The following is a 27,282-nucleotide window of genomic DNA, read 5'->3' on the forward strand; positions in this document are numbered from 1 at the left end:
GGTCCTCTTCAGACTGTCTTTGATGATACTGTGGGATTAAAGGTAACTGCCCAACTGGTGCCAAAAAGGGAGATGGTTCATGTCTCCTGTGAGAAATACCTCAGCTGTAGCAAAAGGTTAAGGGTATCTGAGGGGAGGGGAAGGCTGTTGTGGCCATCAGAGTGGACTGATGGAAATCTTTGGTTCTCTGATACATGACTGGCCACGTTGCACCGCCAGTTCCTGCAGCCTTCCCTTGTTTTCTCCATCTGCCCACGACTCAGTCTGACTCAACAGACTTTACGCCTTGACAGGTTTCCAAGCCCAACACCAGCAGTAGTCAGTCTGCTCAAAAAGCAAACTGCAGAAGTGTTTATCTCAAAGATTAAAAAAATTGGAGATTCAAAAAAGACAAGCACAATACGAACACGTGCCTGGTGGTTTGGTCTGTCTCTTGTGTTTAAGGCTTTTTTAACACAGCCCACCCCACCCACCCTCTGGTAACATCAGAGCCCACACTCCCTGCACGCAGCATAAGGCTGCTCTGGCAGCGCTTGGCTGTAGGAGGTTCTGCTGCCTGCTTGGGGACATGGAATTTCTAAGCTTCTTCTGAAGTTTCAAATGAATTTTGTGTTGTCCTCAGCCCACCAACTACCTGTGCGCTCTCACGTCCATTCCAGCCCTCACTGCCTTCCTGGGCCTGACTCTGCAGTCCCACTTTTGTGCTTACTGGAGCTCTAAGGGTTCTTCACCTTCTTGTGGACCTTTGCCTGGTTCTGCCTGGGTCTGGTGGAGCTCCACAGGTGAGGAGAATTGGAGAGAGCAGAGGCCACTGAAGAGGGAAGGAGTGTGAGTGGCCCTTCTGACTCTGCTCCAGCTGAGCTAAACCTAAACCCATCCTCTCCACCTCACTGAAAAGCTGCTGTGACCCTCAAGGAGGGCTGTAGCTTCTGTTGGACTGTTTGTCAGCCCCAGCTAAAAGCAGGCAACTCATGCAGAAATGCGACGTTGCTTTTGTGGCTTTGCCAGCATTTCTCTTTGATACAAAATATGATAAACAGACTTATCTTTTTAGTAATGCCTGGGTATCTGCCAGGTACCATTTCAAGACTGTTCAATATTAACAGTTTCTTTTCCACCTACCATTTCAAAAAGAAAGCAAAACTGTATTTCTGGGCAGCTGGTAAAACTAGTGAGTTGATTCAGTAAGACACTCACTTGAGATAGTGCTGCCATTAGCTTTTTAAAGGCTGTTCTAGGTAAAGAGTGTTTTTATAAATTTTAAGTGACCCAAATACTTTCTTGCAATAGAAAAGTAAATAAAAAGTATGTTCTATCCTTGAGGGAACTGCTGAGCTTTAAGCTTTAGCGAAGTAAGTTGTAACCCTTCTAGAAGCACAGTTTTATTGTTGATGTTGCAGTTGACATTGTTGCTTATTTTTCAGCAGGTGACCAAGTGGAGGTGTCACTAAGATGCAGCTGATGAGAGCGTGACCTGAGACAGAGCCAGAAATAGATGACTTGTGGGTCTCATGATAGATACAGACAATCTTGGTTACGCTGCCGGTTGAGTAAGATGAATGGGATGCTGCTTTCTTTCACAGCAAGACAACCCAGTGAAAACTGGTGCTGCACAGACCCCCTGCCCCGAGGACAACAGGAGTCAGTGTGCACTCAGGTGAGCAAAGCTGAAGGACTCGGGGTGTAACTGGTATAGACTTTCTACTGAAGGAGTAAATATCAGCTCTCAGCCAAATGAGTCTTAATGAGACCCACTCAACCGGCAGCACACCTTTTGCACCGTGTAACAGAGAGGAATTTGAGTCTGAATCCTTACATAAAGAAGGTAAGAGAAATTCTACAGTCATCATCATCAGGATCTAAATTGCTCTTCTAGCAGGCAACGCCAGCAACGTGTCTCAAATGCGGCCATTGCAAATTCCTTTTATGCATCCAGGACTTTTCACGTTTGGCCATTGTTGAAAGACATTTTTCTCTTTCTTCTTCTGAACTAATTCAGGTTTGTGGCGTCAGCGTTTCATAGGCAGTCACAGCACTGAGCTTTTCTCTGCGGTCAGGAGGAATGTACTGCTGGGTTTGTGTCACCTCTTTCAGTTTTAACTTGGGCTCAGATCCTTCCCTGAATGCCAGTTTCATCTGAAAGGGAGGTAGACGTTTCAGAAGCAACCACATCTGCGTATGGACTGCTGAGATCATTGCAGTGAAGCTGTTCACTGTTGGAACTTCTTTCTTCCACCTGGTTCCCTACAATCACCTGTCTGTAATGTGTGGAGAGGAAAAAAAAAAAGGTACAGTTATCAGGGACATCCATTTGGAAGACAGACTGCAGCAGTTTCAAAAAAAAAAAAAAAAAGTACAGTTATCAGGGATGTCCATTTGGAAGACAGACTGCAGCAGTTTCATAAGGAGGTACATTATCAAAGTTTTAAAAAGTATAGAAGATGGTTCTTCTAACACAAAGACACTGAATCCAGCATAAGAGATGCTTTTGGACTTCAGCTCTCTTTATCCACCATAAGAATCATGTCCTTATCTGGAAATGGAGTATGTCAAACAGCTAAAGTGTGAGCTGTGGGTGATATTTGGTGACTCCCCCCTTCCTCTTCCCCTTCAAGATGAGACCTTCACTCCAGCCCTTAAGCATGGTTCTTTAGCTGGATTTTTAAAGAGGAAACTAGAAACTTTTCTATGCCTTGCTCTGTACTGAGGGTGAATGGGACTGTCACAGCTGCTTCTGGGAAAGAGAAGGGGGATAATGAGCTTTGTGTGGCTGTGAATGGGTGTACAAGGGACATGGCCCCACTGGGGGCAAGAACAAGAGGGGGGTGTGGTATCTGGGGGCAATTCCTTGACACTGGGGTTGGGAAAAGGCAAGACACACCTCTAAGGTGGTGCAGATCGGAGCAAGAAAATGGGACAGACTACAAAGGAGTGGGTAGGACTAGGGTAGCAGGAAAGTTCCAGTGTACAAATAATAACACAAAGATGTACGGTACTGTAGGAAAGAGGAGTTAGTGTTGGGGAGGAGGGGGTGATGATACAAAAACAGCAGAGCATACCCTGCCTCCTCCTCCCTGAGCCCTCCTCCCAGCAGCTTCCCAAACTTCACCCTTAAAAAATAAATAGCTGATGAGTCCTTGCTTAGAAGCACCAAGTTCAATTCAATATGGCTGAACACAAGATCCCAACAACTACTATTATCTTTAGGGCTTCAAAGGTGGGGAGTACAACTATGGTGGGAAGAAAAATGTAACCCAAAAGTGAGAATGAAAATGGAAAAATTTTGAAAAGTTTTATTAATGTCCTGGAGACATGGTGTCAGAGACAAGGAAGAAGTCATCTTTGACTAAAAGCCATGTTTGTTTCAGTGGCTATACAAATGTAAGAAAACATAAAAACCAAGATAACTAGGATGAAAAGGAAAATAATTATTTTTAATTATTTGGAGGAAGGAAAACATCAGCTTTATAACTTCAAATTTATATTGATTAATTGCTAATGAAAGCTTAAAATATCTGTGCCTGACAAGACTAACACAGCAGGAATTTTGCTTAATGGTAATTTTAAAAAAAAACCAAAACAAACCCCAAAAGTCTCAGCCACAGGATGGAGTCAGGCGGGTTTGGGGCTTTCTTTGCTATGATATAGGCATGTTCAAGAGATCTCTCTTCTCGCTGTTTGACAGAAGCAAGGCAAAAATACTCTCATCAAAACAGGATGTTTTCTTTCCAGTCTATCAAGTAGCTAAATATCACCAGCCAGCTATCCATACTTAAAAATCAGCTGGAGAACTTGCATCCCAGAGACCTGGAAACTGTTTGAGGAGCACTCCAGCCGGCTCTTGTTAATCATTAACCATCCCTGTAACAGCGGGGAAGTTTGAGGAGGCTGGAAGAGCCCTTGTGTCCCAGTACTGAGAGTGAACTGGTCAAGCCGGGTCACTGTAAGGCAGTGCAACTGACCTCAGCCCCAGGCAAAATCATGGAATTAAAGCTAAGATAAGATACAACTGAAAAAGTATTTCAAAGCACAGAAAAACTAATTCCAGACAGTGTGGTTTTATAGAAAGATGGGTACGGTGAAAAATCCCTGATGTCATTTTTTGAGGGGAACACAATTTGGAGGATAAAGGTAGCTGCATATATGTAGCTATTTAAACTGCAGTAAGGTATTTAACTTAGTATCCCATACTGCTTTCTTTAAAAGGAACTATACACAAGCCCCATTAAACAGGTGTTGTATCAATTAGCCTTCTCAAAGAGTAACTAACTGATGTCTGACTGTGGCTGCTTCTAGCAGGGCTCCGTAGGCACCTGATCCTGGTCAGCATTTTCATCAGTGATCTGGAAGTAAATGTCAAGTCACTCTGAGTGAAAGATGCAGGTAAAGATACAGGGATACAAGGAGGAGGAAACAGCCATATGACACAGACTGGACAGCTAGATAAGATGGACCTATTCAAACAATATTAATATATTAAATTTAAAGCCTCAACCCTGACAGTAATATTTTTCATAAACTATTTTCCCTACAGACAGTGAATCGTGGCACACAGAAAAGCTTGAGATATTCAGGGAAAAAATAATAATAATAAAAAAAAAACAGTAGAGCTAATATTTTGGATCTAAGGATTTCTGGGGACAGACATGATCTTTGAAAGCTTGAAGTAGGTGGTACTGTGATTCCAAAAATACATATATTTATCACACTGTCTATCCACAGTGATCACTTTTTGGCATTCTTCATTAATGAACAAATATAATAATTTTTTTAAAGCAAATACATGTTTTGCCCTGATTTTATTGAAGAAGTTTATCAGTTAAGCCGAGATTCAGTGCCAAGGCGTTGTGATTTAACCAGGCACAGAAATGAGAAACCAACTTGATAAACACAAGAACTTGTTCTCCTCTGCAGAGGTATGGCACCTGAGCAGAGACTTGGGGAGCTTGCATCCCTGCCCTCAGCCAGCAGCACCCTCAGGTGTCCTCCACTGCACGAGTTGTCTGTAGGTTGGTTTATGTCCCTTGAGAGTGAGCTGACATAATCTCAGGACTGGGCATTCTGCACCCTCTGAGGAGATAATGTTGGATTTAATAATATGGTTCTTCATAGGACGCTATTTGAACGTAGGGCTCAAGAGTTATTTCACTCTTTTGATTGTCACTTGTAAATGTCTGTCCGGTTGCTATTAGACGGAAGACTTTTTGTGTTATTGTAAACCATTTAACAGTTTGAAAACAAACAGCCCCATCGCTTCAGTTTGTAGGAGAAAGGGCAAGAACTGGGGAAAACTTCAGAAAGCCACGGAGAGCAGCTTAACGGTAACACAGCCAGCCTGCTTCCCGGCACCTGAGCAGTGCCCACCCGGATAGATGTTTGCCTGGTGGCACCAGACTTGCAGAATGTTTGAGCTGCAGCCGCAGAGGGCATGTTCTGACCTCAGGTTCAGCAGATGGTGTCCTCTCAACGGCAGAGTCTCAGCGCATGGGAGCTCTGGAGGGACACTGGCTGCTGGTAAGCAACCTCTGCTCCTGGCCTTGAGTTCACACGTACATTCACACGGTGGCTGGTGCTCAACAAAATCCCAGCCCTTTAGTTCTCACTTGGAGAGCTGTTATCTCTGAACAACCTCAGTACCACCCTACCAAGTGTGATACCAATGCCAGGCCTCTCTCCAGTGGCATGATACTGGCTAAAAGGTATGGAGAATGTTTCTTTAGATGACAGGAGTGAGAAGGCTTTCCTGTGAAGAGGCTGCAATTGGAGCTCTGGTGAGTGAAGGCTTTGACAGTTCGTAGCTGACTGTTTTCACAGCCTCTGCTCCTGTGGGGCTGACGCCTGCTTACATCAAAGGGAGCTAGTTCTGTCAACATAAAAAGAGAAGGTTCTCCTAACGATGGAGGTGTGAAAGACAGCTTCATCCCTTGAAACCAGAGGCTTGAGAATAGCAAGATTTACTATCTTCTGTTTGAGACTAAATGCAGGTACTGGGGAGAAACGTGGACAGATCCCCAGGAACACTATATATGGGAAGCCAGCTGTAAAGACTTTGCTGTCTCAGTGTCTTCTGACACAAGGAATGATGCTGTAATCTATGCAGACAAGTCATGTAGACATCAAATACTGGTCTTGCCAGAGTCCTGACCACGAGATTTCAGTGCCATTGAGAAACTGGGTTCTTTCTGAGCTCTTAGCCAATCTTGGCTAGGAAGTTCAGGATACCTGGGTGTGAGAATACGTCATTACTGCTAGTCAGAGACAGCAGGCAGAGAGCACAGTTAAGCATATCTTAAGTGAGTTTATAGACAGACAAATAACCTTGATTCCAGGAAATAGTGATAGTAAAGAGAGGGTTGAAAAAAGTCGAAACAGGAGCAGCTGCCTTAAGAAAGCAGAAAACAGGAGTGTGGTCTGCTTCTGCTTCCTACTTCTCATGAGGATCTTCTTGCTCTAGCATTAAAAAGGATTTTCTCTTCCCAAAGAGAAGGAAGCATGCCCAGGTAAAGCTATGACACACCTTACTGTCATCTTGAGGAATATGGTGCTTTGAGTGTCAGATTCACTGCCTTTGTGTATAGGAATAGGTACTTTTTTGGTATTGTAATATATGGTGGTTATATTGTTCACTAATGAATACTACAGTCTTGAAGATAAGCTAAAAAAACCACCCAGATCAACCCTCTGAAAACTATCTGCCCTCATGTGAGATCTAGGATATTGCTGTAGATTTTTTTTTCAGTCCTAGGGACCAAAACCCCTGAGCTGCCAAATATCCAAATTAGTTCATCAGTTCCAGGAATGAAGCAGTTGATGCAATTGATCTGGGTGGAGCAAAAAATAGAAAGAGCACGTGGACCATGTACAGTCTGTCCACCAAATCAGTGCTTATCGGTCTGTCCATGAAGGAAACTCTCACCTGCAAACTGAGAAGAAAGCTGGCCGCAGAACAAGTGTTCTCAAGCCAACTTACACTTCTCTGTCTGGCGAGTGGTATCCTCAAACTATGTCACCATATGCCCCAGAATGTTGGGTAAAAGTTGATGTTAGTCAGGGGAAAAAAATGTCTAAACACTGAACTGGAATTTTTATTGCAAGAAATCTGTCTGATGCCAGCAAGGCTCATGCTGCCAAGGAGTCCAGAGTCCCCTTGATTGAGCCTCTCTGAGGCTATTACGACAGCAAGAAATGTGGATAAGGGATGAGACATACAGATCTTCCAACTCTCTAGGGACCCATTATATTTTTTTCTACATGATACTGTCTGGGAGTAAAGTGATAGCCGGAAGGTTTTGGATGTCCACAGTGGTCTCAGTCATGGCTGTCAGCCATGCACAGCCTCCAGGGAAATGCATGGGAAACTGGGATGTCCTCTGGAGAGGTTCATGAAGGAACTTTCCCTGTCCCCTTCCACAGCATTTAGCTCCAGCCTTGGTTGTTAACTGTCTCCCCTTCCATTATCCCTTATTTTTCTGTATCATTTTGTCTGGTAAGAAACACAGTTGATGCAAATATTAACACTGGCTCTTGATTACAACAGTGTGCTAATCAACTGCCTTGGCATGCCAATGCGTTTGAAATAATTTGTCCTCAAAAAAACCTTTTTTTTTAAATTTCTTTCTTTCTGTAGGGATAGTGTAATGGTGACAAAAGGGACTGGGACACGGACTCCTCGCTGCAGCTGTCTTGTAAGCATCAGCCCTTCCCCCTCTCCCAAACTCACTCATCTGACTTGGCACCAAATTACTTGGCATTGCAGAGAAGAGCATGGTGCAATCAGATCGTGGATTCAGGTCAGGATTATGTGGTGGCATAACTAGATCTAGTTGTTGCATAGGCCTTTCAGAAGTCACTTTGACTTCTTTTCTGTGTGGGTATGCAGGTAAAAATCAGCAGACTATACTGTGGTAGATGGCCTGCCCTTGCCAAAATAGGAAGGCCTTGATGTAGACAGTGCTGGAAGAGGGATAATCACTGCATGTTATACAAGGCCAAAATGTCACCTGCAGGGACCCCACAGAGATCCAGCTGACAATAAAGACAGCTGACACACAGTGGTGGGGGTTTGCTCGACAGTCAACTGAAGCGAGAAGGGACACTCTTATCAACTACCAGTCTCGAAAGCACACTTGTTTCACCAGGCAGTAGAGCAAGCTGGAAGCGTACACGCTTCCCCAGATGCCCCTGGGCTTGACAGAGAGATGGATGAGGACAGAAACAGTGAAGGTAAAAGTTCTCCAGCCTTGACTGGTGACGTATCTGGATGCTTGTTGGGTGAACGCATCAGAATTATCACGGGAAAAGAGACAGGAGATTCCAATACAGAAATTAGATGATCGTGATGCCAAAGGTGATGGATAGATTACATACAAAGAAGACACGAGGGGAGGATGGTGGAAGTTAACAGGAAGATCTTTGGAGCACCCCACTTTGTTTCATTGCTGGAATCGGGAGACGTGTAATTGGAGTGGGGGTTAAAGAACAAATGGAACTCATTCAAAAAGGGCAAGGTGTTTTGAGGTTGTTTTTTTTGGGGTGAACTGTCTCTTCAGTCCTAAAACTGTTTTCTTACAGTATATTTCAAGCCTAGAAAAATTATAAGATGTGATGATTTGAAAGCCTAAGCAAATCTCATTCAATACTGCTTTCCAGTAATGATTCCTAGGCTCTCCACAAAACATTCCTAGACTTGCCTTGTTTACAACAGCTCTTTCAATGGGCAAAAATGAACAAATTAGGGATAAATATGGATATTTCTAAGCCAAATATTTCACTCAGTAACATGATGCAAAAGTGAAAATTTTTTTAATATTAATACTTTTACTTAAGTCTTCCAAACACTCAGATTTTCATGTATATAGACTTCTCCTGCCAGTTTTTTAGAACCAGTAAATGAATGGGAACATGCCTCTGTTATTCTGTAATTTTATGTCCATTTCCATGTGTTTCTTGCATTGTTAGCTTGCCTCCTGCTTTGGTGTTTATTTGGGCAAGTTGCCTTTTTTATTGTTGTTGTTACCTTTTGTGAGCATGCCAGAGGCCTTAGAGTGCCAGTAAATTAGAATATTAGTGCTCCTTTTTTACTACCATATTCTACTCGTTTCCCTCTGCTTGTTTGTGACCTAATCTTGAACCTCTGCCTCAGCTGCTGAGCTGAATTTTCTGCGTCCTGATCAGACTAGGAGATGCAGTGGCCAAATGCATCCTTGTTTGCATAAAACGTGTTTGCCAGAAAAACTAGCGGCGAACAAAGTGAACCAAAATGTAGAAAGCTGCAAACAGAAACCTGTCCTTAAACAAAGTTCAAAATCACAGGCAGTATTAAAACTACATTCCCATTCAACACATGGGTGCTGCACATCAGTGGGCACTGCACCTCCATCAGGTGCATCCACCACAGCTCCATTTTGCAGGGCAGGTTCTATAATCTTTTTGGAAATTGGGGACATGCCTGGCAACAGTGAGGTATTTATGCAACTTCTCTTTTCAGTCGTGGAGGTTACATGTGGAAATACCCTACTAGAATAGATTAGCTATTCCATCTATCTGCCACCAGAGGATTTTTCCCTGTTTTGTCAAGCCCAGTTGTAAAAACAAGCCACGAACATGGGGCTCTGGAATCTCTGCCTGCAGAGTGAGACATGCTGCACACACTCCGAGCCTGAAGATGCTGTTATGCTTTTCCAGGGTACTGTTAGCTAAAACCCAACTTTGGCTCCCTAATAGTGAGTAGTACTCTACTGAAATTTAAATTAAGGTACTCAGGTGAGAGGGACAGAATCACACTTCTAAACTCTAATCACGAATGAAATCACTTGAGGCTAATTCCAGGAGATTCTGCGCCAACAAAAAACCCAGTTTGACCATGCTGTCTCACACCTAAACTGACTGGTGCTATGAATGTCACGCATCCATGGTTGGCAGGTGTTTCAAGTCATTTCACAACCACACTCTCAACTGATTAATGCTCTCTCGAAGTGTATTTGTAGTTTTACCATGGGCTTACTATGCTGAAGGACGTCATAATCCTGGCAGGATTTGAAAAACAAAACAAAACAAAAAAAAGAAAGGAAAATGTACCTAGATCTTCAGCCAATTGTAAATCAATCATTTCACTGAGTTAATTTAACCTACAAGACCTTAAAGGTGTTTAGAGACTGAGTCATACATTTATTTGAGGCAAGAAAGCTTTCCTAACCTTCTGCATAACAGGCCAGAGAGTGACAGACCACAGGCTCCTCACAGTAATTTTTGGATGAATACAAATGCATGCTTTTCAGATGTTCAGTCATCAAGTAAAAAAAGAATTAATCACAACCCATTTAATATTCTACTGTAAATTGTTCCAGTGAATCATTACCCTCACATAAAATACGTGGTACATCTAAGTTCCAGCCATTGCATTTTAGTACGCTTTTTACCATTTGATAGTTATCATGGGGCTCTTGAATTGGACACGTGTTCTAAAAGATGCAGACAGTTCACAAGGAGCATCTTTGAGCCACTGCTCCTTGAGAAACTAATTGGTTTGAGTTGATTTCTCTCACTGTAGGATGTGTTTCTGGAATGTAAATGAGGTTTTTCCTGATTCTTCTTTAAACCCCGTTTAAAGAGTGCATTCTAACATAAGTACAATGTTCTTGGGATGATCTAAGCAATGGTGCACATACTGTTATCTACCCAATCTCACTAACGTGTTTTCTCTTAATCAAATTAACACTTACAGAATTGCTTTGAGAACTTGTGTTCACCTGCTTTACCAGCATGATTACTGCTTCCTTCTCAGGCGTGGTTTACAAGAGGTACTTTCCCCACCCTGTGTGTAAAACAGACACTCTTACTTCCACAGTACGCAGCCTGGACAGCTGGCATAATGCATGCTGTTTGCCAACATACCAACCAGTCCAGACTGCTCTGCCTATCCTCATGGTTTACCGTCCCCCCATCTTTCTGCCATCTGCAAAACCTCATCAGTTATGAATTTATTTTTATCCAGGTGATTAATACAAACAGTGAATAGCAGTGGGTTGAGAGACACTCAAACCAAGTAACAACATAAAAAGCATCACCTCTGAATCACTCGAAGCAGTGAATGAATGTTTCATGCAGGTTATTTTATTATACTAATCTATACTTACTTTATCTCTGGTTGTACTTACTTTACTGGAGTTGATCCAGAGCGGGACATATACAGTAAAATAAGGAAAAGAAACGTCACAAACGCAGCAAGCCCAACCCAAAAGGCTATGACAATAGAATCTGTGGATACAACACAGTAGTTCTGTCACTGGTACCGTAGCAAATATAAAACTCAGCAATATAATTCATGATCTCTAAGAAAGGTGTGTAATTTAATTATTTCAATTCAATTAAACCCTTGAGAGAGAGGAATCAGAGTGCAAATCTGTTAATAGTCTTAAGAGCCTCCTAACAGTTTATTGTAACAGTGCATGGCTGGGGCTGGGCAAGAAGTTGGGAAAAAAAATCTAGTAAGTGTGATGGTGACTAGTATTGTGCATGTATTTAAAAGACAATACTGAGCACTCAGGATGGCTTTCACAGTTTCATCTCTTTGCAGGGGATACGTTTCCTTTTATAACACCACAGTGCAGAAGCAGTGTGGTACTCAAGATCGAGCCGTTACTGTTCAGTGCATAGCCAAATCTTGCTCTTAGGGGAAAAAGTACCACAACCCATGATTTTCAAGATTATGCTTTTAGGGAGGGAATTCTACCCTTAAAAACATTTTCCACCAAGAGAAATACGAAGGAAAGCTGGTTGAAACATGCCTGTGACCCTCAGAGCACACCAGTCCAGTGGAACAGAATGTGAACCTTCCCCTGTTCAGCTGCGATATTTCCATAATCATCGTAGAACAGTTTTAAATGCAGCCTACTTTATCAGGATAGATGGTTCCTTTATGGAGCAAGTAAATGGATTCCTACTACCAAAGTACTGGTTCACAGTTGGTTTAAACCAGCCTAAAAACCTGCCACTGCTGTTATCCCCAGTTCAGATGAAAACTTTTTGTTTAAAATTAATAAAAGGAAAAAAAAAGATGAACTGATCCCTGACCTGGGTGACCAGAGCTAATGGGAGTCTAAGGTGGTTGGGGGAGAAAAGGGAGTTGCTCTTTCATGAATGAAGGCTACGGTGCTGCATAAATTACTGCCTCACTTATGGGCTCACTGTTAGATGGGATCAATATGCTCCTGCCCCAGTAGCCCATTTGGTCACTGGTTCAAAAATGCTCCTTCCTGGGATCAGTATGTTGGTGGTGAACGTTCCAGTTAAAGCCTTGAAAAGGCTGGGTGTTCTGTAGGGCACAAGTTGAGAAATGCCCTGAATTCATAAGCGGCTACTCACTTCGAGTGAGGTGAAAAAGAAGGGTCATCGACTCCAGAGACAAATATTGACCAAGTTAAAATAAATCTTCCATCTCAAAGGACAGAAAACACTGTGTTCTTTGAAACAGGTCCAATATATTTGATTAGGTGTTTCTTTGTGAAAAAGTTCAGAATGTGTTGTCATCAGAGCCACAAAGAGATTAGGGGGACTTATCCCAACTCCTTTTAAACCTAAAACTAGAGCCGACCCAGCCAGAGTCTTATCAGAAAGCTGAGTTTTGGCTGTGCTACTGAGAAATAAGAATGTAGAAGGTCTGCTTATTTTATTATTCCTCTGTTAAAAAAAGTTTTACTAAGCTTTAATTCAGAGGATGGTAAATTAGCAAAGCAACTGGGTGCTACTGGCCAACCCCAACTCCTCAACAGAGAATTAGGAGACTTCTGTTAAAAAAAAAAAAAAGCAAGCTCATGGTTCAGGGATATTTTGAAAAGCTCCAAGTTTTGAAGTGTTCAAAGCCATCGGGACAGAAATGAAGAGCTTGGACTTATAATATTCCCCATCAGACCTATTTTGGTTTCATCCTTTAAAAGCAGCTTTAATACGATTCACAGAATTCACTGAAGCTAATCAAATTTGCTTCAGGTCTCACAGGGAGTTTGAACTCTCGAGGGATAAACAGAAACTTCCTGACTGTTTTTGAAGTCCTGCAATTAGTTTGTTTTTTGGTTTTTGTTTCTTTTTTTTTTCTTTTTTTTTTTTTTTAAACTGGAATAATATATTTTAACAATCTATAAAAAGCTTTTCTATTGCTAAATTTTACAGTCACCTTTCGTGTGTGTGTGCATATGCTTTTTAAATAGCCTATTAGTTCCTGGGCCAATTAAGCTTTTTATTATTTTTATACAAAATTGAGAGAGCTCCACAACACGATTAATAGAAAGCAAGACCATGACTTTATAGCTGGATTTAGATTCATTTTCATGAGACAAACGTGGTCTTATAATGCTTCAGGGATAGGCCACGTAACAGAGGAAAGAAAATGCAGAGATTCAAGTCTCTGTTTTACATTAAATAAAAAACAAAACAAAACAAAAAAAAACACAGGCAAAATTGAATTAGGGAGCTATACTCCTATCCCAGGGGTTATGATGACCATATGATTCATTTGGGCTGATTCAGCAATGCACCTAAACAAACGCTCAGGTCTCATTGCAGTCAGTGGGCACAGGCTCTCTAGAACATCAGTACAGCCATTAACGTCATCCTGGAGGTATCCTACATTTTGACAAACTTGGAACGTTTGTGGCTATTTGAGGGGAAATTATCACACTTCATCTGCAACACAAAGGGCAAGGACTTGCTGAACTTATTCGTCTATATAGTTCCAAGCACATGAAGACAATAATCGCAACAGTGGCTTTTGAAGGTATGAGAATATAAATATTATGCAAAGACAGGAAAACCTACAAAGTATATTCATTGCTTGACTAGTGCTTTTATTCAAAACAAAGAAAAAAGGACCAACTGTGGAATTATTTCCCTTGGTGTTTTCCTTATAACTTGTAACTCACTGTTCTCCCACTGGTATTTGGAGAAGGAAGAATAAAAGTACCAAGATGACGCAGTCTCCATTCCTCCTAGACTGCTGACATGGAAAAATGTTTATTTTTATAAGAAGCAAAAGAAGAAAAAAAAAAAGAGAAAGAAAAACAGTTTCACTTCCCTGGCTATCAGAAAACCAAACCCAACAGTTTTAGTTTAGAAATTGGTACAGCCAATGTGGGCTCTTTAAAAGACAAATCACAGAGCACAACTCCATTTTGACAAGCTGCCTAGAAATATCTTACATAAAGAGCCGCCCCAGGGAACTCAAATTGCCTTAACATTAAACTCCTGAGGGGAAAAAAAAATTTACATCCCAAACCCTACACTTGCATCTCTCTCTTTCTTCTTTGCCTGGGAGCTGAGCAGCTGAAATACAGAAGCCTGGTTTGGTTTCTTGCAGGTTTGCTTCCCAAAGCTAAGCCCAAAGGTGATTTCCTTTAGTGTCCAACAGGGAATAATCCCACCCTGCAGCCTTCTTGTCAGCAAAGGTTCTTCACTCACAATGTTCTTCCTCGATCATCTAGTTACCAGCTGCTGGAGATTGTTGATATTTTAAATCTTTGAGGCCTCCACTCCTTTGTAACTAGATCTACCTGGAGTTACTGCAGTAGCAGATAAGATGCATAAACACAAAGTGTGAGTGCATAAATCGTCTCCTTAGAATATAAAAAGACCTGAAAGGTGGCAGAGGTATCTACTTCTTTAGGGGGAGAAAACAACTTAAAAAAAATAAATCAATAAGAATTCAGTTTACTCTGCTTTTCTAATGGAAATAAGGCTTATGAGATCACTCATAAGCACTCAGACACGTGTGTGCGGTAATTTCCTCCATGAAACTATCAACAAATTTAAATTAAATTTAACAGAGAGGATGCATCTTCTCTCAGAAGCACAATTTCTACAAGTTTCAAGAAAACAGGCAGCTGGCTAAAGAGAAATATCCTATAATTGAGGGAAATGCTGTAACACAAACTCCATTTCTATTCTGTATCAGGCAACCCAAACATTAGAAAGAGGTTATTAGTGAGAGAAAAGGGGAAAGGTTAGATCCTGGATTTCTGTTTTTTGCTAAGCCAGCCACATGCCAGGAACTTATAGGTAGCTTGACTCATTCCTTTGTGTAATTTTTGGGGTAATTATCTGCCCTAACTTTAAAATTAAGAGAATTAGCAAAGCTGCCCATAAACCTGCCTGATGCCAGCAGCAGCAAATATTGTTCTGCAGTACTATGGAGCAAGATTTTATATGTGGAAGGACGTGAATATTTACACTGCCTGTTTTAAGGCATGGTGCTCTAAGTTTGGAGGCAATAAACCCTAGGCTCATCAGAGCAGACAGAAAAGCTTTTCTAGAGGCAGTGCAGAACAAGAGTTTCTGCTCCATTTTCTCATTCTTGTTCTCATAAGGCAAGTAAAGAACATGAAACTCTTAGCTTTTTCCATGTCAAGCTTCAATATTAGAAAGACAGTTTCTTACACTGTTAATTAGAGAGACATGAAAATATTTTAAAAGACTATCACATTTTCCTTACATACCAGATAACTATAATAACCTTGGGGAAAGCATTTTTAGCCTCTGAAACTGTATCTGAACAGTCATAGTTGTCTTCAGTAAACTAAACAGCCACCAGTAAAGCCCACAGGTTTGTCACTCAAATGAGGATACAACCATAGGCAGAGAGTTGGCAAAAATTGAGGCAAAACACTGCCTTTAGCCTAAGTGACCCAAACATCCCTACCCATTCTCCCTTGATCTTCATCAATCCATCCAACAACACTCGGCTAAATTAATCCCTCATGAGAGCTTGTCATTTTATCTTATAAAAATCTAACCAATGCAGTTACATTAGAAAAAAAAATAAATTACTTGCCACTTTAAGGAATCATAAAAAGACACCACTATCTCATTGGGCAAAAACCAAGTGTGAAATGGATTTAACTGTCACCGGGTGAATTTGGTGAATGCTATTTCATATTATATATTTTGAAAATAAACTTCTAAATCCAGCAGAATCAGCTTCCATGACAATAAAGTATTTTGACAATAATGCACATTATTACTTTATCTTACAGTTCAGTAGCACTAAGTCAAAGGAGGAAAGGTAATAGAATATGTGTTCAGCTTGATGTTCCTGGCTAGCGGAAACGTACACTTCTTCTTTTACTACGGTTTTGAATGTTTATCAGTTGTAACGTAAGCCTTACATCCCAAGAGGAAAACATGATAGTCTTATGAAAAACTCTGCTCGTTCAGTTAACTTTTCTGATAGTAGCATGCTGGTAACTAACACCCCAAAGTACAGATTTGCAAGTCATTAGGTGTCCACTTAGCAAATAACTAAAAGAGAATCTGTCATTCTAAGTAAGTGTTAGTGTCAGCAGTCTTACAATTTCAAATACTGTAAGATAAAGCAAAGAGTTTCAATACTAGTAAAAACTGCTATTAGTCAGTTCGGAAGGCAGACACCCATCCATACAAACCACACACATATAACCCGGCATGGTCTCTATTGCAAAGAAAATAAAAAAATAAGGCACTGAGACAAACTATGCAACATTTTTCCTGTACTAGATTAGCACCTACTACTCTACAATACTTACATTTATTAACCTCCAACTTGCTTCCATCTACTGGAATTGGATCTATATAATCCCAATAATATTCATACGACCAAAAATACTCAGAGGAGTTTGTTCTGTTAGCCATCTCAGCAGTGCATTTTAAACCAGCTCAGAACTCCAACCAAATACTTTTTTTCATTGTACTTCAGTGCCCTCAGAAAGAGATTGCATAACTGATGCCTATGTAAATCACTCTGGGGTCCCGCGGCTCAAGGACTGCCTTGGTACTAAAAAACATCTAGCAGCAATGACTATTAATGTCTGACAAATATGAAACTGCAGCCCTTAAAATGTAATCCTCGCTTCCTGGTGGGCAATAGCCTTATTCCTCAGCATGTTTGGAACTTGGATGTCAAATGACCCAAGAACGGGCTGGACAAGTGCCAGCTGGGTCACAAACTCTTCCCTCTCAGAAACTTGCAGCAGCGCAGCGCTCCCTGGAGCTCTTGAAAACGCATGGCCTGAAAGACATTCCTGAACTTCTCTTGACGCAAAAAAAAAACGTAGGTAAGACCTGACAAAACCCTTCATAAACAGAGGCCGCATTGGCCTAACCACGCATTGTTTGCTGTGCTACTCCTTCATTCCTTCCACTCGGAAGGCAACGGATGGGAAGGCAGGCTCCCAGCCGAGACGAAGGCGGACCAGTGGCACACAGCCATGTTTGGCCCACACAGCCTTGTGCCCAGGCAAACACAGAATCACAGAATCTTCTGGGTTGGAAGGGACCTTAAAGATCATCTTGTCCAACTGTCAACCTAACTGACAAAAATAGACACCTGCACAACAAACAAAAAGCAACACCATCACTAAACCATACCTCCCAGCACTACATCAACCCGTCTTTTGAACACCTCCAGGGATGGTGCCTCAACCACCTCCCTGGGCAGCCCATTCCAATGGCTGATAACCCTTTCAGTGAAAACATTTTTCCTAATATCCAGCCTGAACCTCCCCTGGCGTAACTTGAGGCCATTTCCTCTCGTCCTGTCACCTGTGACTTGGGAGAAGAGACCGACTCCCACCTCTCTACACCCTCCTTTCAGGTAGTTGTAGAGAGCGATAAGGTCTCCCCTCTGCATGCCCCGCTGAGGTGCTCACGCTAAACGTGACACAGACCTTCGGGGGGCTCTGTCAGGCGAGTTTTGCCTGCACCCCTGCAGCCCCCGGGTGGGTCTCAGCCGGGGAGGCCAGGGCCGCTCCCTCAGGCGCCGGCCGGGGCCTCAGGGAGGGAAGGCGGGGGCCTCCCGGGAGGCAGACCGGGCAGCCAGGTACGCAAACGCAGGGCAGAATAAAGCGCCGGGTTCGTTAAAGGCAGCCTCCAGAACGCGTATCACCATCTTTCCCCTGCCTCCCCACCGCTAACGGCGCTGGAGCTCCCCCTGAGGCGCCGCAGAGGCCTCCGTGAAGGACAGCGGCGGGGCATCACTCGCCGTTAACGGCCGCGGGGGGGCGTGGCCAGCCCCGGTGTGTCCCCGCCCCCTAGGCGGGGCCAGAGGTATTTCCCCCCCCCCCCCTCCTGGGTGTCAGTTCCGGTTCCGGCGCGGGCGGTTTGAAGGCGATGGCGGGCAGTCTCTTCCAGCCGCCGGGCCTGGTGGCGGAGCTGGACTCCTCCCTGTCGCTGCTGGAGGCCGGGGACGGCAGGCGGGGGACGGCGGAGCAAAAGCAGGTGGGGGACGCGGACCTGCTGCCCATGGTGTTCCTCTGCGCCGGCTGCAAGCGGCCGGTGGGCGACACGCTGAGCTGGGTGACCAACGACGAGGAGGCGGGCTGCATCCTGCTGCGCAGTGAGTCCCGGTCCCGGCCCGCCCCTCACCCCCCGGCCTCACCGGCGGCCCCTTGGTCACCTCCCTCCTTTCCTCGCTCTCCGCAGGTGCGGCCGGTAGCGTCACGGTGGACCCGGAACGGAAGCTCTCCAAGCGGCCCGGCGAGTGCGGATGGTGAGGCCCGGCCCCGGAGCCCCGCTGCTGCCCCCGGGAGTGTGTGTAGGGTTCCCCGCCTGCCCCCCTCCCGTCCTTTTCCCAGGGAGCCAGGAGGCCCTAGGGAAAGTGCTGAGGAAAAGCCGGATAAATGGCTCTCCAGGTGCTGGCAGCCGCCTGCAGCTCCTGTTCGCCTGGGGAGCCCAGGCCTGGAATGCTTCTGCCAGGTGGTCTGTGCAAAGCGCTTATTTCACTAAATTTCACTGAATTTTAGAGTTGGAAGGGACCATAGAGATCATCTAGTCCAACTTCCCTGCTAAAGCAGGGTTTTCTAGAGCTTGGCAGAGCATGTTCCTCAGGACTGCATCCAGGCGGGGCTTGAAAATCTCCAAGGAAGGGGACTCCACAACCTCCCTGGGCAGCCTGTTCCAGGGCTCTGTCACCCTCACTGTGAAGAAGTTTTTCCTCATATTTGAGTGGAACCTCTTATGTTCCAACTTGTGTCCGTTGCCCCTCGTCCTCTCACTGGGAACCACTGAAAAGAGTCTGGCTCCCTCCTCCTTCAACCCACCCTTGAGATACTTATAAGCATTAATAAGGTCTCCCCTCAGCCTTTTCTTCTCCAGACTAAAGACTCTCAGGTCTCTCAGTCTTTCTTCATAGGGAAGATGCTCCAATCCTTGAATCATCTTTGTTGCCCTTTGCTGGACTCTTTCTAGTAGTTCCCTGTCCCTCTTGAACTGGGGAGCCCAGAACTGGACACAATATTCCAGTTGTGGCCTCACCAGTGCAGAGTAGAGGGGGAGAATGACTTCCCTTGACCTGCTGGCCACACTCTTCCCTATGCAGCCCGGGATTCCGTTTCCCTTCCTGGCCACAAGAGCACACTGCTTGCTCATTGTCATTTTGCTGTCCACCAGGACCCCTAGATCTTTCTCTTCAGAAGTTGCCTCCAGCAGGTCTTATGATGTGCTAATCTTGCTGAGCTGCTGAGAAAGCAGGCTGAAAAATTAGTGCTTGTAATTGTATGTATGGCAGGAGTGAATGCTCAAAACAAAACACCAAAATCGGAGTGGATGAATTTTTTTTACAATAGGGACGGGGAGAGGCTTTTCTTCTTTTTCTCCCCAATAAATGTTATGTATTTTACTTACAGCATGATTGAAACATTATCCTGCTCTGGCTGCTCAATGACACTTGGCAACATCTATAGGTGCACCCCAAAGCATCTTGACTACAAGAGGGATTTGTTCTGTTTCAATGTTGACTCAATTGAAAGGTAAAGGCAGGATTTTTATTGGTAAGCCTGCTAGCTAAACGTCACCAAACGCACATTTTAAAACTGAATATGTGCTTGAGGATCTCACTTACCTGTCTTACAGTCAAAAACTGTCTAGAAAATGAAGATGTGCTATTGTATTGGTTTTAATTAGTTTATAGCACTTAAAAGTGATTTTAAGATGCTCTTTAATAACTGTATCCTGAATTAAGTCTCCACACAAGAGTGCTTTTATCCGAGCATTACTCTAGTAAACACTGATATGTTATCTTTGTTTCTCTCTGGGCTAGGTTGAATGTTTCTGCTTTTTGATAAGTTCCAATTTATTTTGCTCTCTATATATGGATGTTCACCTTCCTAATCTGGACAGGTTTTTTTCCTCTTTCCACAGCTGTGATACTTTGATTTTTCTATAGCAGTAAAGTTCTCTGAAACACTGAGATAGTGACAAAATAGCATTTTCTTGAGCAGTAATGCTGATGGCTGCTTCTCCCATCTCGTGTGACACGGTTCTGTGTCTGCATGCTTTTTCACCATATTCTGTAGCACCAGCATTCCTGACTGTCTCTTGGAGTTCTAACTTTCATAAAGCAGTGGTGTCTTGGTAGTTAAACAGCTTAAAACTGTTTTTATTCGGCTGTACAGTTTGTTTACAAGATTAACAAATATAGATATTCTTTTAATTGTTGCTTGAATTATGCTTCCACTGCTAGCAGATTAATCATAGTCATTGGGAACAATAGATGAGTCCTACATTTGGTTTTTTGCCTTCGTAGAGAAAAGGGCATGATCTAAACTGTAGCATATCAGTTACATTCTAGGATCCTCAGAAAAGCAAGCACTTACAGATGAGGAACCTTTAACTCTAGAAAGTCGAGCTGTCTTGGAAGATGTGCTACAAAGGGTAAGATATAGCCTTATATCATTCTGTGTTTAAATCACTTCTAGAACATCTTAATATCCTTAAATATTTTCTACAGAAGAGCTTATTTCATCCAAATCAATTCCGTGGGTTTTAGCATATGCTGTAATACTTCATACTATTAATATATTGTTATGCAAGATTTTCAGTAACTTTTGCTTCAGTTTTAATGGTAATTAACATTTTCTGTTTATGAAGCACAGCTTTATATTCCTATCTATGTCTGTAATTAGAATTTTATTTCTAATTAGTTCTGATTCAGTTCTCCAGATTTTCACCTAACTTTTAGTCATGTCTCTTCTGTCTTTCATGTAAATCAACTTAATGCTTTTTTTTTCTTTAACTTTATTTTATTATAAATATTTTGATACCAAGTTGACATTTGGCTCTACTGAACACTTCTGATTGCAGGTAGCAAGGGAGTCAGCTCTGAAAGCTGATGGTTATCTATCAAAAGCTGCATTATGGAACTGACACTAAGGTTGAAGACAATTATAGATTTGAGAAAGTACGGAGAGTTAATGTTGGAGTTGAGTGAACTTTCAGACTATGAAAGTGGCAGGAGTAGAATTAGATAGGATTGGTAATGCAAGATCAAATTTGAGCACTTGTATCTATGCTTGCTCTTTATATTGGCAAGTTCTTTTTATAACCAAGTATCTTTCCTTTTTTACTTCACAGGCAGACACTGTATTAAAGGCTCTGGAGACAAGACTCACTGCTGTTGAATCAAGTATGGCTTCTCTTCACAATAAAGTCTGAAAGAAATTACATGCGTGAAGCTTAACTGCAGGAAAAAGACCTACATGAAACTTTGTCCTTGTAAGCCTCTGGAATCTGTAGGAGCATTGAAAAAGCTGTGTCAAGAACTGAAAGACATCGTTGGCTCATGCTGCAGTAGAACAATGCTGACTGCATTTTCACCATAGACAAGAAGTTCCTTTTTTTTTTTTCTATTAAAAAGATACCCCAGAAAGAAATGGAATTTTTAAAATGAAGTTTCTTTATACTTTTGGTTTAAATGTAAATAGTTATTTAAATTGTTGTCTCTGAAATCAAAGCATTTCTATCCTGACTTCCCTGCTACTCCGTGTCTACTGAACTGGGTGTGCTTCTTTTTCCTAAACTAATAAAAAAAAAAAGCTTGTGTTGTCTGAAGGAACAACATGTCATTTTTCTTGTCTCCACAGCCTTTGCTTGACCTGTACTCAGAGATGAGAATGGCATGACAAACACCTGTATGAGGTGGTTTGTTTGTTTTTCTTTTTTTTTTTTTGCAAGCTTGGGGCTAAAATTTTATATAAAAGAATGCTTTTAAAGCATTAGATAAAATGGATTTCCATGCAGTATTGAAGATATGTCTTACAGCTTCAAGGGGAGGAAAATAAGCAAGCCTGGTAGCAGCACACCTTAAAGCAAAGCTTGGTGTGTATTTGAGCAATGAATCAAAATGTTAATTAACGAGTGCTTGTTAGTGTATTGTTGTTTAATGCTGTTATTTCTTTGATCTTTTGTGTGTTTAACTGTCAGGGTTTCTTACATATTGTGAATGTTCCAAGCAATTACTTTTTTTTAAATAAAACAAAAGCAAGCAGTTGTAGTTTAAAGGAAGAGTAATTTTGAAAAGTTATTTTTTTGTTACCCAGTGTTACTTAACTTAAAAACTTGCAGTAGTAAAATTTTCTTCAAAAACCTAGAATGAATTTCCAGCTGTTCTCCCCCACTGGTAGGCACTGTTTCTCTTTAAAGCTTCCCTCCCCACCTCTTCTCTATTTACTGATTTGTTTTGAAGCAGTACTCAAGTCTAACCTGTAGTGATGGGTCTTTTATTCTTTCATGTTCAGGTAACTAGAACGTTTTCTTATTTGCATACCTGCCAAAGGAATTCTTAAAAGCACTTATCTTTCCAATCAAATTAATCTAGTGTAACATCTGAGGCAGTTTCTTACCAACATTCAAAAACTTGTTAGAGAAGTGACATAGTAGATGTCATCCTGGATGTCTGAAGAGAACCATGAACTCTGCCCTGTAATTGAAGGTAAGTCGATGTTTTTCATTATATACAGAGTGTGTTTTTGTTGGGAATGTTAACAGTTGATGGCTTGATAGGCCTGCCCTTTCAGACATAATGCTTTTTCCAGATATGTATGTATATTTTTAACATATTCTTTAACTGAAGATTGAGACAAGGCAGCATAATCTTTTACATCTATATTCTAACAAAGTGGCAGCGAGACACAAAGGTGCAGAGGTAAGCTTGCATGTTTTTCTGGTGCTTTCCAATCCAAATTATTGGCATGTTGGAGGTGGGAGATAGAAACTACTTCCAGGTTGATAAACACTGTTATTCAAAGTGGGCTTCTGTATTTGTTCCATTATAGTATGAATGACTATTTTAGATCTTCTATTGATGGAAAGAACTGGGTTTGGTGGACTGAAGCACGACCTGTGGACTTAAACATGCTCCTCTGTTAAACAGAGTGCAGCTAGTTGTGGATCAGAGTGAGTTCCTTAAATAGATTCACCAGCTGAGTTCCTTCTGAGACTCATTTAGGTAGTTTCCTAGCACCTGTCTCCTATCTATGTTACTACTATGTGTAATGAAAGTAAAATGTATATATGTAAGCAAGTATTCAAAATAAGAAATGGCTGCTTATCTTAAGCATGTGAATTCCATGAGTGTCCCTCTTTTCTAGCTACTACAGGGAAAAATGCCTGCTGAAGACCCAAAAAACCCAAAAAACAATGCCACCATTGTGTCCCTGAACTTAAAGGCAGAAGTGACTACAGAGAATCTAGATTAGAGTGTGTGTTCCTGTGATGGAACATACACAGGTAACATGTCTTAAAAGTGTGTGTTAGGTAACCATTTTTCTCCTTGGCTGAGTGTTATGGCCTTCTGTATCTTTATTGAATACCTGCATTTGGCATCAGTGTATATTTAGAACAATGTCTCTTAGCATATTGTAGGTGGGAGCTCAAGTACATTAACACAACAGACACTCTTAAAATAGCGTTTCCACACTCTCAAGGGTTGCCAGCTGCTGCTTTGCGAAGGTGTGTAATGAACAGTCTAATTTTAGAAAAAAATTCATAAGGAAGTAGAGATATTTATATCTGCCTGGGGAAATGTGTGTATTTGGGTATGTACATTGTTCCAAGAAGTTGAAAGAATTTTTTTCAATGTGAATTTCAATTAGGAGCTAGTATCTTGAGTGGTTAACTGGGCTAAAGGTAATAAAATAGAAATTTTTTCTGTTTAGATGAATAAATGGTGTGTTATGGTACAATTGAACACTTCTTAAACATTAAAGAACTAGTTTTTCCCTAACCAAATATAGTAGCAAAGTTTTAGTGTGCCAGCAGGATGTACAGTCATATATAAAAGGTATTTAATTATTTAATAAGCAGTACCCATTACTGGGTGACATTCCCCTCTATACCCAGTTTCTTGGTTTCTACTCTCAAATGCAGGGTAAAAAGGAAGATTAATTCTCCTTTTGGGGAATCTGCATGCTGTATGGTGCACTTCCTTATACTTGTCCTAGGCACTTTGTGCGTTGTGTGCTGGGAGAGAGGAAAATACCACTTTGAGTTCTATAACTTTGTATGCAGTTAAATATGGCAGGGATTTAGTTCAAATACAACAGTACTTTGTAGCTCATTCTGATTTTGCCCTTTAGAGAGAAGTGGTATAACAAAATACATATCTTCAGAGGATTAAAGTTGAGGTTTCAATATCCCCTGATTGAAATTTTAGAATGCCTTTCTGTGTCTTGAAAACCACCACAAAACACTAAGAATAACAAGCAAAACTTCACGTGTACAGAATCCACTAGCAGGAAAGGAAGGAGGAAGAAGACAATATATGCTGAACAAAGAATGTATTTAAGGATGAATAGCGCTGCATGTGTTCTCTGTAACTTATTAATAGGCACATCATGGAATTGCCAATTGAAGAAAAGTGGCAAACATACAGAAGATGTTACAGGTATGCTAAATATATGTATAGTATATTACAGTTTATGCTTATGAATGATGAAAAACGGGATTAACTTAAATGAAACTGGAGCTTTTATAAGCTGTTTTGGAAGGGGGGATAGGGAATAGGCAGGTGTCATGGAAGGAATGGTGCACTTCTCTTGAAAGAGAAGTAGCAATATATTGATACTAAACAATGATTTCACAAAGTTTGGTAGCAAATGTGACAGTTTTGACAAGATTCAATGGGAAGGCACACCTGGTTATTTACTGCATAGAGGGACAGGGTCAGACAGAACTGCCAGGGAGACCTTCCTGTTGAGTCATGAGGTTCAGAAAGGACCCCCTTGCTTTCTAAATTCCTTCTCAGAGAGGAGTCTAGGTGTGGCTGGATTGAGTCATAGTCCTGGACTTAGTCAACAGTTTATGCCTAAAGGATTATATATGCACAGTCAATCCTTTATATCACTTAGCATGCTAAATTTTGAAATATTAGCTGTTAATCGCTTATTGAGGATGTGTGGTGGTAAGGAGTCTCCTAACCTCCAGCACTAATCTTGAACAGCTTCCCTACTCAAGGAGAGATCCTGGTCTGCAGCCTACTGCCATGCAGGAGAGCTCAAAGGGCTCTTGGACTGTTCACTATTTATGGGGGTAAGATGATTGACCTAAAGTTGCATATCAGCCACAGTACCAGTATTATGGTTAGGTGGCCAAATGGCTCAAGTTAGCCCTTGGCTAGTGCGTTATGTCTCCCCAAAACCACATTGAGCCAGACACAGCATCACAACTAGACGCGACCATTATGACCACCATGGGTGGTTATCACTTGGGCAGGGTTGTGGGAGATAAAGGTCAGGTTGGTGGTGGAGCACACTGTCACAACAGGTTAGCTGTACTTGAGGTTATGTCCAAGATGAGCAGGTGTTGAATGGTTTCTCATCTTAGTGCTTTTTTCAGAGCACCTAATTTCAGATTTCAATAAGCATGACTCAGACTTTCATTTGTCCTAGCATTCCTTTTATGACTGTAGAGCATTGTTTGCTAGAGTGTCAGTGTGTCTGAAATACTGGTTATATTCTGTAACTGTTTAACTTAAAATATAAAACAAACCTCATCCTCCCAACCCCCACATCTGTTTCTTTAACCCTAGGTGATGCTGACAGGAACCTTCCCACCTGGTGCCTGCTGACCTAGCTACTGTTGCAAAAAAAAAAAAAGGGGGTTTCTTTCCAGTTGAAAAAGCAATGATTTGTCTCCTTTCTTATATGCTACTATGGGGGAAGTTTGTATCTGTACTTGAGAACTGTCCCTAATAGTTTTCTTTCCCAAATTGATCTTTACCAGAAAAGATTGTATGATTTAACAGGGTATCAGTCAAGGCCTCCATTGGTGGTAAACGTCTTGTAAAATAACATGTCAGCTTTGACAATAGTCCTGTGAATGGCATGTATTTGGAGTGTAAATATGCACTATGCTTCTATTTTCCATATGGGCAAAATTCAGCCTCCTATGGTCCTTAATCTTTTCAAGTGGGGGGAAAGCTGTTACACTGTAGTCACGTAGAGCTATTGGTGAATGGGCTGCAAAGCATTTAGCAGCACAGACATGGTTGTCCATAAAGGCCTGGGAAACCTGATGGAACAATTGTGAGGACAGTCCCTCCTTTTTGCACAGGAATGGTTAGTAAGCTCCATGCTTAGGTGTCTTTATGTCTTCACAGATGACACTGATCAAGTTGCTGAGGTTAGAATTTCAAAGTTGCCAGAGTCCCAGATTTTATTTCTGTTCTTTTTGTTGTGGGGTTTGTTTGTTTTGGTTTTTTTTGCATCGAAGTTTCAAGTTAGGCTAAGATTCCTAAGTTAGAGGTTGCCTTTGTTAGTTTTCCAAACTTAGCACTGTTGTAATAATTATAGCTCTTGGTTTCGGGAGATGTCTAAAAGATGAAGGTATCAAAACTTTCTTGGCTGTTGTTCAGCTTTTTGGTAATGAAACAGTAGAAATGAGTAGGGAATAAGCAAAAATTAATGTTCTTATCTGGATGTGAATTCTGCTTTAAAAAAGGCATGGAAAGAAGCAGAGGGAACAGTTAGGTTCGCACTGTATGATAAGATGCAGTAGAGCAGAGGTCCAGCAGATAGCACTAGCAGAGGGCTGAAAAAGTTCAATTGCTGCTGTTAGGCTTAAATTGTGGTTGGGGGGTGTGTGAGGTTGGGGAGGTTGGCATGCACTGAGATGAAGGTGGAAGCAATCTTATTGCTGTGCTCATGAGAAAGAAGAACAACCCTTGACTGAGGTTTCTAGATTGTGAGGTTAGGGTCCCTCTGTCCTCTGCAGACAGGGAAAGAAGCTTTTTGCCTCATTTAAAGACCTGAGGTAGACGTGTAAAGTGAAGTGAACCATTATGCAGGAACCCCTGATGTTCTCTAGTGCCCTGTAGTTTATCCACACTTAAGCTTTGAGAATCCACGAGCTGGAAAACTGCCTCCATCAATGCCTCTTTCCTTTCCTTTTCAGCTGGTAGGATCGAGGAAAGCTGAAGAAGAGCCTGAACTGGAGAAAATGTACTGGAGCAGAAAGAACAGAAGGTGAAGAGGAAACTGGCACATA

The 27,282-nt window shown here is 41.9% G+C and overlaps 1 protein-coding gene and 1 long non-coding RNA gene across 2 annotated transcripts; one reads left to right on the forward strand and one right to left on the reverse strand.

Moving 5' to 3' along the window:
* Window positions 1–490: 490 nt before the first annotated feature.
* On the reverse strand, window positions 491–16,706 carry LOC106885677. The gene is made up of 3 exons (XR_001411473.1): window positions 16,551–16,706; window positions 11,157–11,256; window positions 491–2,258 (listed from the first exon to the last, which is right to left on the reverse strand). It is a non-coding gene; the product is annotated as an uncharacterized LOC106885677 (long non-coding RNA).
* A 1,412-nt stretch (window positions 16,707–18,118) lies between these two features.
* MIS18A (MIS18 kinetochore protein A) lies at window positions 18,119–21,845 on the forward strand. The gene is made up of 5 exons (XM_014938046.1): window positions 18,119–18,358; window positions 18,445–18,511; window positions 19,647–19,769; window positions 20,580–20,673; window positions 21,373–21,845. The coding sequence occupies exons 1-5, from the start codon at window positions 18,133–18,135 to the stop codon at window positions 21,451–21,453; spliced, it is 591 nt and encodes a 196-aa protein (XP_014793532.1). The 5' UTR covers window positions 18,119–18,132; the 3' UTR covers window positions 21,454–21,845.
* Window positions 21,846–27,282: the final 5,437 nt, after the last annotated feature.

Source organism: Calidris pugnax, unplaced genomic scaffold, assembly GCF_001431845.1.
Source record: "Calidris pugnax isolate Ruff unplaced genomic scaffold, ASM143184v1 scaffold25, whole genome shotgun sequence".
Lineage (NCBI taxonomy): Eukaryota > Metazoa > Chordata > Aves > Charadriiformes > Scolopacidae > Calidris > Calidris pugnax.

Excerpts from the sequence above, each read along its gene's own strand:
- MIS18A (XM_014938046.1), top strand. The coding sequence starts at position 18,133 with ATGGCGGGCAGTCTCTTCCAGCCGCCGGGCCTGGTGGCGGAGCTGGAC. Across the intron at positions 18,512-19,646 it reads CGGCCCGGCGAGTGCGGATG|CATGATTGAAACATTATCCT; the intron begins GTGAGGCCCGGC and ends TTTTACTTACAG. Across the intron at positions 19,770-20,579 it reads AATGTTGACTCAATTGAAAG|TTACATTCTAGGATCCTCAG; the intron begins GTAAAGGCAGGA and ends GTAGCATATCAG.